At 35.6% G+C, this 16,627-nt stretch overlaps 3 protein-coding genes across 3 annotated transcripts; 2 read left to right on the top strand and 1 right to left on the bottom strand.

Annotated features, from left to right (window-relative positions):
• Window positions 1-10,270: 10,270 nt before the first annotated feature.
• LOC110759136 (nucleotide binding protein) lies at window positions 10,271-10,581 on the top strand. The gene has a single exon (XM_021961170.2). The coding sequence runs from the start codon at window positions 10,287-10,289 to the stop codon at window positions 10,506-10,508; it is 222 nt and encodes a 73-aa protein (XP_021816862.1). The 5' UTR covers window positions 10,271-10,286; the 3' UTR covers window positions 10,509-10,581.
• Window positions 10,582-11,558: 977 nt separating this feature from the next.
• On the bottom strand, window positions 11,559-11,936 carry LOC110759133 (nuclear transcription factor Y subunit C-3-like). The gene has a single exon (XM_021961168.2). It carries the CDS (start codon window positions 11,923-11,925, stop codon window positions 11,560-11,562), a length of 366 nt encoding a protein of 121 aa, XP_021816860.1. The 5' UTR covers window positions 11,926-11,936; the 3' UTR covers window position 11,559.
• Window positions 11,937-13,201: 1,265 nt separating this feature from the next.
• Window positions 13,202-14,475, top strand: LOC110748392 (remorin-like). Its single transcript, XM_021948379.2, has 5 exons — window positions 13,202-13,392; window positions 13,482-13,505; window positions 13,588-13,657; window positions 13,823-13,904; window positions 14,146-14,475. Exons 1-5 carry the CDS (start codon window positions 13,359-13,361, stop codon window positions 14,341-14,343), a joined length of 408 nt encoding a protein of 135 aa, XP_021804071.1. The 5' UTR covers window positions 13,202-13,358; the 3' UTR covers window positions 14,344-14,475.
• Window positions 14,476-16,627: the final 2,152 nt, after the last annotated feature.

Raw genomic sequence — 16,627 nt, 5'->3', positions numbered from 1 at the left:
ATAAAAGTCATGATCATAAGAATGAAAAATTATAAGAACAAAAGATAAATGATAAAAGTCACGACCATAAGAATGAAAAATTATAAGAACAAAAGATAAAGGAAAAAGCCATTACCATAATGGGGTTAAATACAGTTTCCTTCACAACAATTTTACCTGCAACGTGTGTGTCCTAAGAAATTGGCACCGGTGTAAGCTACCATTTGGCATATGCACCTTAATTGTTAAGGCATTCTCATCATCTGTTGCAGGTTCTGGAGGAAGAGTTATTTCTTTTATTGATAATTGCCTCTTTATTTCCTGCAATGAAGAACAATACATAATGAATATGTACATTTAAAACAATAAACACATAAGAACAAAAGATAAATGACAAAAGTCATGACCATAAGAATGAAAAATTATAAAAACAAAAGATAAAGGAAAAAAGTCATGACCATAAGAATGAAAAAAATTTCATTTACAGGGTTGAGATTGGTTTGATATAAAAATGTTTTGGTTGTGTACTAGACGACTGGGAAATATTTTCAGTATTTGCCCACACTTTAGAGTTTTTGCTGCAGCTCCGGACATGGCTAGTTAGCAGTCGGCAGATGCGTGGCGTCGATTATCAGCAACGTGCGGTTCAAAATATGTGCTTGAACCAAAGCTTGCACATCGAGTTGACAGTGGACACATATTGGTGTTCACTCGCAGCGTTCACTGTTCATTAGAACAGTGGTGGAAAGGTCGTAAGCGCTTGGTGGATTCCAATGGATTCATTATTCCTCAGCTTAGAGTTATCTATAGGCGAGTGTAACTAAATAGTTTTTCTAAATAGTTTTATTTTAATGTTCTTATTTTGTTTGTGCGCTTTTTTTAGGGATGTCGCTGAAGCCTTGCTGTTGGTGAAGGATTATACAGGACAGGATCACGGTAACATCATCCCTCACGCTGATAATCGACGCCACACTTTAGAGTTTTTGCTGCAGCTCCGGACATGGCTAGCTGGCAGTCGGCAGATGCGTGGGGTAAAAATGATGAAAAAAACATATTCTTAAGAAGTAAAAAAAAATGATGACACAATCACATGTTGATGGTAAAAAGAAAGGAAAACAATACATGATGAGGGGTAAAAATGACAACTAAAAGAGTGAGTAGCTATAGTAATTAATGAGGTTGAATTTTAATAGTCTTGCCTATTTTATAGCAACATAACATAGATTAACAACATAACAATTTGCACAGACGGATAACATAGGTTGCAAATTTTACTCATTACCATGTAAGAGCCGGGTTTGACCCTTCACCAAATATCAATGAAGTTAAAAAGGGACTGCAATGTGAATAACAATCGAGTTTATCTAAGAGTGCGAATAGATAATAGGGTTAAATACAGTTTCCTTCACAACCATTTTACCTGCAACGTGTGTGTCCTAAGAAATTCGCACCAGTGTAAACTGTCATCTGGCAAGTGCACCTTAATGATTAGGGCATTCTCATCATATGTTGCAGGTTCAGGAGGAAGAGTTGTTTCTTTTATTGCTCATTGCCTCTCTATTTCCTGCAATAAAGAGCAATACAAAATGAAGATGTACATTTAAAACAATGAACACATAGGAACAAAAGATAAAAGATAAAAGTCATGATCATAAGAATGAAAAATTATAAGAACAAAAGATAAATGATAAAAGTCACGACCATAAGAATGAAAAATTATAAGAACAAAAGATAAAGGAAAAAGCCATTACCATAATGGGGTTAAATACAGTTTCCTTCACAACAATTTTACCTGCAACGTGTGTGTCCTAAGAAATTGGCACCGGTGTAAGCTACCATTTGGCATATGCACCTTAATTGTTAAGGCATTCTCATCATCTGTTGCAGGTTCTGGAGGAAGAGTTATTTCTTTTATTGATAATTGCCTCTTTATTTCCTGCAATGAAGAACAATACATAATGAATATGTACATTTAAAACAATAAACACATAAGAACAAAAGATAAAGGACAAAAGTCATGACCATAAGAATGAAAAATTATAAAAACAAAAGATAAAGGAAAAAAGTCATGACCATAAGAATGAAAAATTATAAAAACAAAAGATAAAGGAAAAAAGTGACGACCATAAAAATGAAAAATTATAAGAACAAAAGATAAATGAAAAAATTCATGACCATAATTGGGTTAAATACAGTTTCCTTGACACCGGTGTAAGCTACCATCTAGCATGTGCACCTTAATGGTTAAGGCATTCTCATCATCTGTTGTTGGTTTTAGAGGCATTCTCATCATCTGTTGCAACTAGCTTCAGCTTCCTCAACCCTTCTCCGAGCATTTTCAGCTTTGGCTTCAGCAACTCTCCATATTAGCTTTGCATCATCTTGCAAGTATAACTTAGTTAAACTTATAACAACATTGTTAATGATGAAATTTCAGTTTGTCCAATATTTAAATACCTATCGATAAAGCACCAACTTCAACAAACGGTTAATCACAGTGCTATGTGCCCGCTTGCGAATTGCTGGACGGCGATGAGATCTCTCACCCACATATCCAGAATCATCATCAGCAACATCAACAGGAGAGCTCTCCGCAGAAAAAACAATGTAGTCCTCCGAATAATCATCAGCAGCATCAAAAGGAGGGACATAATCCCAAAATGGATCAAAACTACCATGATTATATTGATGATCCTGGAAAATTCTAGCAATAGTATTTTGTTTTTAAGTTTTTATGTATAAATTTTTCTTCTTTGTACTCAGAATAAGGAAAATAACATATCCTTTAGGGGTAAAAAAAAGTGACGAGGGGGTATATAAATTTTTCTTCGGAAAATGATTTACCTAGGGACCTTTAAACGAAGGGGTATATAATATGAGTTCCTAGGGACATTCCACTCCATAAATTACTATGAGTACATTAATCTGGGGACCTTTAAAAAAAAACAACCATACAAACGAAGGGGTATATAATATTCAAAATCACATCCTTATTCGGGAAATGATTTACCAAATACTTTTTTAAGTTTGTAATCAAAGCAATTGTATATCGTGCATTTATGGAAAGGTTTGAACCATATATAATTAATTAATTGATAAAAAAAAGGTCCAATCCAAGCCATAAAATAATCGCTTCTTTTTTTTTTTGTTCTTCTTTGCCAATTTTAATACGAACCACATCAATTAAATCCCTAAAAATAAGGCATACATAAAATAATTCAATTTATATGCTTTATATATAAAGCAACTCACAATAACACATGATAACTTAGTTAAACTTATAACAACATTGTTAATGATGAAATTTCAGTTTGTCCAATATTTAAATACCTATCGATCAAACACCAACTTCAACAAACAGTTAATCACAGTGCTATGTGTCGGCTTGCGAATTGCTGGACGGCGATGAGAGCTCTCACCCACATATCTAGAATCATCATCAGCATCATCAACAGGAGAGCTCTCCGCAGAAAAAATAATGTAGTCCTCCGAATAATCATCAACAGCATCAAAAGGAGGGACATAATCCCAAAATGGATCAAAACTACCATGATTATATTGATGATCCTGAAAAATTCTAGCAATAGTATTTTGTTTTTAAGTTTTTATGTATAAATTTTTCTTCTTTGTACTCAGAATAAGGAAAATAACATATCCTCTAGGGGTAAAAAAAAAAGTGACGAGGGGGTATATAAATTTTTCTTCGGGAAATGATTTACTTAGGGACCTTTAAACGAAGGGGTATATAATATGAGTTCCTAGGGACTTTCCACTCCACAAATTACTATGAGTACATTAATCTAGGGACCTTTAAAAAAAAAAACAACCATACAAACGAGGGGGTATATAATATTCAAAATCACGTCCTTATTTGGGAAATGATTTACCAAATACTTTTTTAAGTTTGTAATCAAAGCAATTGTATATCGTGCATCCACATCAATTAAATCCCTAAAAATAAGGCATACATAAAATAATTCAATTTATATGCTTTATATATAAAGCAACTCACAATAACACATGATAAGATTATTTATGCAATTTAAGTCTTAACAAAATAAAAAATAAAAAGAAAAAAGAAAAAAAGAGATCCCACATATGCTTTCTCTTGGCCACTTTCACCCCAGACCACTATCATCAATTGATATCGACTCCTTATAAGACTTAGGCACCATTGATGTGTATTTTTTGGGTGCATTGCATATACTTACAAAGGCTTACAAACTATTTTTTGGGTCCATTGATGTGTATTTTTTGGGTGCATTGCATATGTATTTTTTGGGTGCATTGCATAGCTTGATGATAAGAGTTAGAAGTGAATATTTCTTAGTGTAAGTAAAACTTCAAAGGCTTACAAACTGTTAAATCCAGTGACACAGTGACAAAGAAAGTTGTAGTAAGCAAAGACGTGGTGTTTGATGAAGAACAAAAAAGACTGATTGCGATTCAATTAAAAAGCCAATACTAGTTGATGATGCATCGGATGATGACACAGAAGAAACTTCTGAAATTCAAGCTCAACAAATTCTCCAGCCTGTAGCTCAAGCTCATCAACAATTAGAAGAAGAAATAGGCTACAATTTGAGAGATGAAAACACGAGAAAAAGCCAGCATGGATGATCGATTATGGTGTAAGTTACTCAACTTCTAATGATGATAATGTTCATTGTGCATTGTTTGTAAATATTGATCCAATCACATATGATGAGGCTGTTAAAGAGAAGAAAATGAGAGAAGCAATGGACAATGAAATCAAGTCCATTGAAAAGAATCACACTTATGAACTAACTGACTAGTCTAAGGGATAGAAAACCATTGGAGTCAAATGGGTTTTCATAACAAAGCTGAATGAAAATGGAGAAATTGATAAGCACAAAGCTTGTTTAGTGGCAAAGGATTACAAGCAGGAGCATGACATTGATTACAAGGAAGTTTTTGCCCTAGTTGTTAGGCATGATACAATCAGGTTGGTGATTTCCTTAGCAGCTCAAAATTCATGGTCAATCTTTTAGTTAGATGTGAAGTCAACCTTCTTGCATGGTGTTTTGCAAGAAGATGTGTTCATTGACGAACTGCCTAGTTATGAGAGTAAAGGGAAAGAAGAGAAAGTGCATCGGTTGGAGAAAGCTCTATGTGGACTAAAACAAGCTCCACGAGCTTGGTACAGTCGCATAGACACCCATTTACCAAGATTGGATTTCACAAATATCCCTCTGAGCACATTCTTTATGTTAAGACGAAAAAATGAGGTAAATTACTCATTGTGTGTTTGTATGTTGACGATTTAATATTCACTAGCAAAGATGTTAAAATGTTTGGGATTAATGCATTACTTTATTGGATTAGAATTCATTCAAACCCCTACTGGTAATTTCATTTATCATGAGAAGTATGCACATGAAATTTCTTGAGATGTTTCAAATGACCAATTGCAAGCCGTTTGGAACACCAACTGAACCTAGTTTAAAGATGTGCAAAAGATAGTGGTGAGAAAGAGGTCGACAACACCTTTTCAAGCAAATCATTGGTAGTCTCATGCATCTAACTTCCACTAGACCTGATATTATGTATGCAATAAGTTTGATTAGTTGATACATGGAAAAACTATCTGAAATGCACCTAAATGCAACTAGAAGAATTCTTAGATATGTGAAGGGAACAATTGATTATGATGTGTTTTATAAAAAGGCTGATGGTGCTGGTTTTGTTGGTTACACAGATAGTGACTATGCAGGTGATATAGGTGATCGAAAGAGCACGTGATTCGACCTAACCCTAGTACGTCAAGGTCGTACTTCAAACTTGGTTTAACATGTTACTTGTTGTATGACTAGGAGCTCAAGTTAGCCGAACGTGTATGTGATGTGGTGTGAGCCGGACTTGACAAGTGGAGTATGTGGAGAGGTGTCAAACGGGACGGGCTGGCCCAACACGATATAAGCCCAGCCCATTTAAATGAGGTTAGGCAAGGCACGAGCACAAAGAGTAGTGGGCTATGCTCAGCACGACACAAAAACTTGGGCCGGGCCGGCTTGGCGCAAAAACGTTAAAAGCACAAGATTAAATGGGATGGGCAGGCCTGGCTCGGCCCGTTTGACACCTCTAAGTGTGTAGGACCAAGCAGCAACATTGGACTCAAGGTAAGGGGACCACTAAACCCAGACTTGTATTTTACTGTATGTATAAAGTAATAAATATGCTTGCACGATAACTCTACATTACTTTTAGTTGGCGTATCTATTGTATGGATTTAAATGTACTTTGGGCATTGGCTTCATTGACGGTGATCCCAAATGACCTGAGAGTGAAAGGGGTATAGCAACCACCTTAGAATTCGATACCCTAAACCTAACCGGGGGTTATACGGACTGACTAGTCCTGCAGTCCATGCGGCTGTCAGGATAGTTTTATGAGGTATAGCCAAGAAATGGACACTCTCACTACCTTGCCACCGAGTTGGATAAATTTGTGGTATGGGTAGTTGGCCTAAAGTGCTCGGTCATCAAGAAACTACTATTGGATATCCAAAAACTTGTTTCAAAGTTTGTAAGAGCATCCATGTTTTATCTAGACATCCCGATTTCATGGGAAGTACGTGGAAATATTTCTTTTATGTTGTTGTGCATTATGATTTTGGTTTTAAGATAAACAATGCCTAGGCTATATTTATTAGTTATTTTCGTTGTCTACGTTTAAACCTAGCTGGGGGTCTCCCTACTGGGTAAGATGCGCGTAAGTGATGCTCACCCCTACATTAGATCTTGCAGGTACTGTGTACACAACTCGTGAGGTTCTTGGACGACGGTCTTGCAGTAGCTTGCTGCTTGTCAACTCCGATCTTGTTTCCAAATTAATTGTTATTGTGGGCAAGTCGTTTATTCTTATTCTGCTGAGAAGTTGTGTTATCATTTCATCCTATGAGATTTTATTATAGACTGTTGAGGTTGTGATTTAAAGTTGTATTTTTACAAATTTATTTTTAGGTTACTACCAAACTTATTTGTAACCTTATGGGTTGGTTTTAATAAAGTGGTTTGTTGCAGACTGTTTGGCAAATTGGAGCTATAATATGGATCTAGAGGGTCTCGTTTTTTAATGATGCTCCTGAGTGGATCAGTTCCTGCCTTACTGATGATTTGCTGGGGCCTGCTAAGCCTTGGATATCTGTGCTGTCTACCTTTTATTGTTTGGGGTTTATCCCCATTTCTTCACAAAAAAAATAAAATAAAATAAAATTCCAACCCATGCAAGGTTAATCCAAAGGGCACCGTTTAATGGTGGGACCTCAATGTTCTTTGAAATTCCTGAGGAACATGGTGGAGAGGCCCAATAAGTTATTGGTCTGCACCAATTTCTCTATATTTCAACTTCATTACGGCCTATACTTTGCTTTTAACGATGCTAGATTTTTTTATTTTTTTATTTGGTAAAGAAACAAAAAAGTTCCCATTTCCTTCCTGAAAAAGTATGTCGGTTTGTTTTTCACTTTTAACTCTAGTAAAAGTTAAAGCTAGCTAACCAACAGGAGTTGGTCCAAGTGGAAGGGGCTTGGATCCTTTAAACAAGAGGTCCTGGGTTCGATCCCAGGCGCTTGCGAATAGAGCAAACTTTGTTGGGAGAGGTCCCCGCTTTGCGCCCGACAGTACCTCGAGTGTTAGTCCGAGGTCCCCGTTTTGCGCCCAACAGTACCTCGAAGGTTAGTCCCCACAATCGCGCGGGGATACCTTGGTTTTCACCACACACACAAAAAGCTAAAGCTAAAAGCTCCAAAGATTTTGTACACGTGTTTTTTTTTATACTTTGAACTTTATAAACTTTTGGCGGTGGTTAATTACATTATCTTAAACAAAACACTAATAGATATTAACCGACCACGAAATGCTTTGGACTTGGAGGGATGAATCTGCCTAGTCGGACCAGAAAACACATGCTCAATCAGCCACAAACACTGACCACCATTTAGATATTATTTTAATTATTTGAATAAGATTCATCACAAGAAAAATAAAATAAAATAAAAATACTCAAATAAGAGTTCATCGCAAAAACTATTTAGATAAGATAGAAAATCCACATGCTCATCTTCTTCCTCATTAATATGTTTGTTACCGTATGCATTGATCATAAGAGCTCAGATCCTCTAACATCAATAAAGTTACATGCATTCCCGTATCATTTTCTTATACCTTGGAATTGTTTTTTCAATTTTTTTTAATGTTTTTCTACGACGGATATTGGAGAATGTAAGATTCGAACATAAATATTGGTACATGTATAACTATTATATTCTTAACCATTTGAGCTACAAACTCCTTAAGAGGAAGTCTAATGGGACTTATTTAGCCTGGTCTAGGTTCAGATATGGCCTCAAATGAAATATAAAAAAACACTTTCTAATGCATGTGTTTGGCCCAGTCCAGTTTGCCCTAAGGCAAGATAAGGGGTTGGTTTTGCCCAAGAGCTGGCCTGATCATGAGTGGGCCCCATGGTCAATTTTTGGGATAAAAAAGGTGGCGCAGCAAAAACTGCTTTTTCCAAATGCTTTGGCCTATGAGGATCTGCCACGTGATGCCTTCAATAACAACTGCCTAAAGGCTAATTGTTGGGCTGTTTAGTTTTTAGTTTTCAACGATTAGTTTCGTCTTTTTGACCTTTTTTTATATACTCCAAACCCTTTTTACTTGTTTATTCTTTTTGTGTTGCTTTTTTTATATACTCCAAGCCTCTCAAATTTGTTTACGAAAATAAATTTTTGTGTTGCTTTTCTTATGTTTTGATTTGTTTTATCACAAATAAAAAAATAATAAACTAAAATAACAAATTTTGAGTTTTAGCCCCTAGCCCCTCACCACCACTAGAACCACAAAAAATTTGAAATGCTAGATTTTGTTAATAGTATCATTTTGAAGGGCTAAAACAACACCTAGCCCCTTGCCCCTTGTCCTTGCATTAGACATGCGCTTACATACCTTGAAATTGTCAAGAGTTAATACAAGGTTTATAATGCAAGCGATCGGTGCTTCGCCATTATAGAGTCCCGCAATGCGAATCCGTTACAAAATCCCGCTTTTGAACATTGTACAACATATCTGGACACCTACAATCTTTTTTCTTTCTTTTCTTTCTTTCTCTCTCTTTCTGTTTTCTTTCTTTTACTTCTCTCTTCTCTCTTCTCTCCTCTCTCCTCTCTCTTTCTTTTTTCTTTCTCTCCGCCAGTTTTCTTCTTCTCTCTTCCAATCTCTGCAACTCAATCCCTCGTCGCAATATCTGCAGCATAATAAGGATGTGGTTGTTGTAGAGCACAGTGACAAGAGGGCAATGCTGGTTTGTTGTGTGATTGCAGGAGCTGTGTGGAAGAGTATGACTCTGTGGCTGGAGCTGTGGGAGTTTGCTCCAAATTGTATGTGTTTAATCCCAAGGCTATTTTGCCTTGTTTTTTTTGTCCTATAGCCAGAAGAGAGAAGAAGAAGAAGAAAAAGAGAACAAAAATACCAGACACAGACCCATTCGCTCCCCCTCCCCTCTGTTATTTTCTCCCCCATGACCTGATTGAAGAGAGCGACAATCAATTCAAGAATCCTGCTATCCTAGGTCAACCTTCCATCACCATGACCTGACTGAAGAAACTAACCAGAAGAGAGAAGAAAAAAAATCACCCCATGACAAGAGGAAGAAGAAAACTGGTCGAGAGAAAGAAAAAAAGAGAGAGGGAGAGAGGAGAGAGAACGGAAAGAAAGAAAAAAGAAAAAGAGAGAGAGAGAGAGAGAGGAGTGATATAAACAGTTGAAATCATCTCACGGTCAAGAGCAGGACTTCGTAACGGATCCGCGAAACTCCGTAATGGAGAGGCACCCTATATATATATATATATATATATATATATATATATATATATATATTCTAGTAAACATGACAAATGGCTCTTATTTTTGTTAAAGGAAATTCTGAATTCAAATAGAAAACAAAAATTAAACATTTTTTTTATCATATACAATCTGACATGACACATAATCCCGCAAAAATTTTAGTCAGTTCACAACAGCACTTGTCTGGAAGGAAGCTTTCCACATGCGCTTTTGCAGCCGTTACACACAAGCACAAGAGCCAAAGGTTTCCAAGAAACCAAACAATTGTCGCTTGATTGCTTCATTTCAAGAAAGTACTTGTTTGCTTGTTTGAATTAAAACATGGGTCCAAGCCCATGGTATATCCCCCTCCTTTCCAATAACCCCATAGATATATATATTTGCTCACCCTTTCTCTTTTGGCACCAAACTTGGAAAAAGCACAACAAAAACCCTACAAAAATGGATGTTTTTATTTCAGAAGAGTATGTTGTAAAGCGAAGGGTTGAGAGAAAGGCAGCTGCTGCTGGTGGAAATGGGAAAAGTTCAAGCATGGCGTCTGAATCTTCTGCGAAAAGGTCTGCTGAGGAGAAGAGAAGAAAAGCTCGGCCAAATCATAACCATGATGTTATGGTCTCTAGTGAACTGAGTGATGGCATTATTTTTAGCTGCTTCTCAGCCTAATTTACTTAGATGATGAGATATTGTATATGTATATGGTGTTTTGAAATTTTAATGTCTTATTAGCAGCTAGAAATTAACTTTTAGACCTTTTATTACTTGAGAGATATATGCCTCTACAAAATTAATCCAATCCAATGTGCATCGCCGGGAACATGTATCTTTGACACTTCTGCACGACATACTCTGAGAAGGATGCAGAAATTATAAAGGGGAGCATTGCTCAAGGTCTCGTCTAAAAGTGCTACCTGAAGTTTATTTATGGATTTCTAAACCCTCTTTCTTTTTTTCTTTTTTTTTAAAAATCAATGGAAGTTAGGGGGTTTCGAAGTTGGAACTTCTTCCAATATTAGGAAGAGAAGTATCACTAGACCAAGAGTGAGTTGGTGACTTCTAAACCTTAAGCACTCGAGATTTTTCAATTGCAATTTCAGGATGGGATTTGGGGATCACACTACTCCTATCTTGACCATGAGAGGAGGAAAACTACCTTATTATCGTACGCTACAACTTTCGTTCTCTCTATCTTTCTTCTTGTGTGATCTATCACGCATGTGACAAGAGAGATAGAGAAAGTGGGGCACAATGCACATGGGTATAAAAGTATTTATCTTCCTTAGAAATTATGTCATTATTTTCCTTAAAATATGGACATCCTATTTGAGTCAACGAATTAAATACCAGTCTATAGCCAATCTTTTAAAACACATATTAATTTATGGAATATATATTCAGATGTCTTGGATGTTGAGAGATAGATAACACTGGACACTATAATATTGTACTGCACTAATAGTTTCTTTCTAGTAAACCCTTGAGCCTTCTTCTGAGTGTTGGGGTTGGTTCTCGTCGTGACTGAAAAAATAAAATAAAAACAATGCCGAAATTGTCAACTCAATTTTGAGTCAACAAAAGACGCCACCATAGCCTACGCTTAATAACATAGTTATATATATATATATACTAATTAATTTGACGATAAATATATCTATATATATATATATATATTCATATGTAACGTAGATACACTTTGGGATTTTGAGAGAAAGATGAACTATGATCCCCCCAATGCCTCCTTTTCCTCCGGCGTGATGTCTTCAGAATGGCAAGAATCCGAAACCAAACTCACAAGAAAATCAAAGATATCGGTGCCCATGACGGCCGAGGCAACGTCGTCTTTGTGCAGTGTCCTTCTCTTCCCTTCCAGGGTTGTCATCCAAGACCTCCGTGTGAGTTCCTCTATGAACAGCTCACATGCCTTTGAGAACACAATTGGAGCCTCGCCAGATATCATCTTCACGTCCTCCCCGGACTTCTTCATGATCTTCTTGATCCTCGCCAAGGGCAATGAGTGGGGCCCAGTCCTCCCGGATATGCCTCCACACATCATGAATCCTGAGTACCTTCCCGGTTGCCTCATTTCTTTAAAAGTTCAACGTAGTATGATCGATCTTAAATACAAAGATAAATACACTTAAATTATCTCAGAAGCTATAAGTTTTGACGAAATTGTACGTCTTCCACTCTACGGGACATGGAGGTTATATATATGATAAGAGAGCAGCCGGCAGGGCGGGCCAGCCTGCTTAAGCCGGCTAATTAAATCTAATGACCAACTATATATATTGATTTGTTTATGATAAACAATTGAGGACCTTCATTTTTTCAAACCATATAAAAAGTGGTACGTCACCTTAAACAATAAACAAGCATGCAATGGCGTGCACAGTAACAAGGATCCTTGCCTTGGGACAAATTTGTGTATTGTGGCATGGCATGAAATAATGCTACACATACAAATAGATCATGGTTCGTTTTTTTATTGTATTTTATTCAACTTGATGTTCGTTTTATGTTTGGCTTTTGAAGCATTCCAAAACTGTTCGATGGGTTGAGATTTGGTCTCGTTAATTACAGGATTGCCCCTAGAGCTCATAGCCAGCTAGGTACATGCATGTGGGTTTTTTTGAGATATGGTCTATATATATAAACATTTACTAGAAACAATGCAATTTAAATTTACTGGGTGTGAATCTAGCCTTAATCGAATATAATGTTCGGTTGATATTTGGTCAACTTTTGATGAATATATAATTGTAGGCTTAGACTAGACAGTTACACTATTGCCTCTCACAATTTTATTATTTAGAAAACAATAATAAAGCCAGTTTTGGTCGATTGGGTAGAGATATACTCTTTTTATCAACCATTTTAATCTGGTTGAGAACCAATAATCAACGTCCTTACACTGTTGAACAATGTAAAATCTGACATCGGAAACTTGACAAAATAAAATATAATTGTTTATCTATTTTGTGTCAGGATTGAGACGCAGAATTTAAGCCCAAACAACAACATATAATGAATCATTTCACTAGCTACTAAAAAAAGACCCCTAAACCTATTGGATTATGATACTCTAATGTAAACAAAATTAGAAAAGAAGTGAATTTTTTTTAATAAGAATGCCACATAATTCCACCTACGTTCCCACAATCCAAAATTTAGGAAAACGTAATACCCACGGCTAGCTTTGAGGACTATCTTCGTTTACCTCCAATAGCAATTGGTGGTTTAGATTAACTTTAGGGTCGCTTAAATTCGACACTAAATATTCTAATTCTTTTTTCACCAGCATATATAATATTAAATTTTTTTTCTTCATATTTTCTTTTTCTCATTACCTTCCTCTCTGAGATCACCCAGATAGCCATCGAAGAAGAAAAAAGCAGAGATAATTTTGAAGCGTCTAAGAAGTTACTTCTTAGGCCTTCGATTTTCTCTTCTTCGTTGTTCGCGTGTTCTAATTCGATTTACTACAAAGGTATTAGGGTGCATTTACGTCCAAATCCCATGGCGGATGAAAAGCGAAAGGCTGCTCCTGAAAGTAAAACATCTCTCTCTCTCTCTCTCTCTCTCTCTTCAAATGGTTTTCGACCGACTTCTAATTATGGAAATATTTTGTTTTGCATGCAGAGGATACAAGTGCAATAAAAAAAGGTAATTTCCGGGCACCATCTTGAAGTTCATTTAGTTTATATGCTTGTATTAATAATCTGTTTATCTTGTGCTTGCACAACAGTTTTGTCAACTAAGTCATTGGGTTTAATCAAAGCATGGGAAGAAAGCGAGAAAACAAAAGTAGACAACAAGTAAGACTCAAATCTCTATGCTAATTCCACATTTTGCCAAACCATTTTGGCCACATTTCTCGATTTGATAGGAGAAAGTTGGCACAATTGATTACATTTATTTTAAGAGCTTATATTTTTACTTTCCACATTTTCTAACAATAATGTATTGAAATTGTTGATTAGGACAAATAAAAAGTTATCTAATGTTGTTGCCTGGGAGCTCAGCAAGCAAGCATATATTGATGCGCGACAGAAGAAGTTTGAGGTAATTAATAGGACTAATTCTAGATTCAAGGCATTACTCTTTTGACGATAATACTAGAGCCTCAAAAGAAGATTGAGATTGAAAATGAGTCCAGATATGATACCAACACATAACTTATGAAACGTTGTCATATTAGTTGCGATTCAAAACTTTGACGTTCGCCACTTATTCTCATAAGAATATATGTATTAATTAATTAGAAAGGGCCATTGATTATTGTTGCTTTTGAAAAATGTGACAGCGAAAACTAGAAAGGAAGAAGGCAGTGTACGTAGAAAAGATGCAAAATAAAATTGCTGACATTCATAAGAAAGCAGACGAGAAAAGGGCGATGGTTGAAGATGTGAAAGGGGAAGAACGTGCAAAGGTAGAAGAGAAGGCTGGCAAATTCCGTGAAATTGGGCATGTACCAAAGAAAATCCTATGTTTTAACTTTTGAAATTTGTGTGTGTTTGTCTATTTTTTTGTTTTGTGTGCTTCACTCAATAGTTTTTAGTGTAGAACATGTGAAATTTAATGCTAATGTTGGGCATATATTTATGTAACCCAATGCTAAAACATCTCTGTGGTACATTTTTGTCTAATGAGATTTTGTATGAGCCAATCACACATAAAATTCGTCTTTTCAAAAAGAAATAATTAATGAAGCCGATTTTATCAGTCTTGTATCAAATATCGATTCTTTGCCAAGCTGATGTGGTGCTGCTGAATTGATAAACTAAAACGACACCGTTTTATTGACTTCCCTCCCTACTAACACGTGACTTTGCATTTTATTGCCAAAAACAATTTGATTACGCTTGGCATGTTTATTATTCTAGTTGGATTGGGAAAAATCATGAGATGGGAGAGAAGAAATATGTATGAGATCAACTAACCAAGTAAACATTCACCATTCGTTCCAGAAAACACAATTGTCATTGGCTTCATCCTTGGAAGTGGTCGCCGTTGTCGTGGTCGGAAAGTTGAATGGTCCATGGGAGAAGCCGTGCAGATCATCCTTGGGTTTGGGCAGGGTGACCTTGTAAAATTGTTGAAACTTGAACACCACAACCACGATTTCCATGGCTTGAGAAACTCTCGAAGTTAATTCCTACACTAATACTTTTCCGTAAGTGATATAAGCAAGAGAATGAGTTGTTTAATTATTTTTACTGTCCGGGACGTATTAGATGTCCAAATCGATTTCAAAGCCAGTCAAATATGGTTTCTGTTTCATAACTATTTTGTTCATGGATATTCAAGACGAGGAAATGTGATTTTGTACGAATATATCAATGTTGTTCTTCAAAAGTAAACCTAAATTTTGTCTATTACAAAATACAACTTTTTTTAAAATAAAAAAAATACAAACGATATAGGAATGGAAAATCGAACATAGAACATTGGGTATGTGGGAACGCTCTTAACACATAACACATAATAAAGTGATACTATTAGGTAAACAATAACACATATAGTGAGATGAACGAAGCTATACATATATAAATTTTGCCTACATGCATTTGCCTTGGATAGCCTCAAAAGATGTTGAATATTTAATTAAATTTTTTGTTTATATTTAAAAATAATTTTTGGTAACCTTTTATTGGTTTGACAAATGCATGATTGTATAATATAGGTTATAAATAAAAGGCTTTTTATCACAAATGGTCCATGAGGTTTGCAAAATGATCACCTTTCGTTGCTAATGTTTTTTTTGTGACACTAATGGTCCTTAAGGTTAGCCTCCACACATCAAAATGGTCCCTGCTGTTAGTTTCCGTCAAATTTTCTGTTAAATTGATGATGTGGCACATGTGTGGAGCCCACACATCCAATGGTATAGAGCCATGTGATTTTAAATATAACTAGCCTCTCTGCATGCGCATCCGCGCTTGCGAGAGGGTTTTTAAAAGAAAAAATTAAATTTATTTTAGAATTAAAAAAGATAATGGGTAGTTGCGTTCCATAAAAAGAGGATCCATTATCTGATTTTTCTTTTAATTTTAAATTTTTTAATATGAAAAAGTGTAAATTTACCATATTATCCTCACTTAATTAATAATTTCAATTCTTAATGTTTGCATAAACCAAGGGCATTTTCTGGTATTTTGAATGTTTCACCATTCTCTGTCTTTTGCTTTATACATATAGATATAATATAATATATTTTAGTTGCTTTTAATTTATTTTTTTCAATGGATTTTAAGTTTTAAAAATATTTAAAATTTATTATATTATATTTATTATACCATTGGATGTGTGGACTCCACACATATGCCACGTCATCAGTTTAACAGAAAAATTAACAGAAGTTAACAACAGGGACCATTTTGATGTGTAGAGGGTAACCTTAAGGATCATTAGTGTCGCAAAAAAACGTTAGGGACGAAAGGTGATAATTTCATAAACCTAAGGGACCATTTGTGATTAAAAAAAACCTAAATAAAATTAGGGTTTGATACAATCAAAATGTATATATATATATGTTCTATTTTCCTTCATCAATTACGCTTTTCTAGCTACTAGCCATTTGATCGAGTTACATATATGATCTAAAAATAGTAATAATCCCACAATGAACAAGCTAAAACTTACCTGGATCCTATTTCTGGAAAACTCAGTCAAACCAATCTGCCATTGAGTTATTTTAAGCTCCAAAACCAATGGAACTTTCTTCACGTGTCCTCCATACACCTTGGAACTTACCTTCTCCACTCATTTACCCATTTGATTTTGGA

This window comes from Prunus avium, chromosome 5 (assembly GCF_965620075.1).
Source record: "Prunus avium chromosome 5, drPruAviu1.hap1.1, whole genome shotgun sequence".
In the NCBI taxonomy this organism is placed as follows: Eukaryota; Viridiplantae; Streptophyta; class Magnoliopsida; order Rosales; family Rosaceae; genus Prunus; species Prunus avium.
Note: the sequence above shows the minus strand (reverse complement) of the source record. Positions and strands in the feature narration are given on the sequence as shown.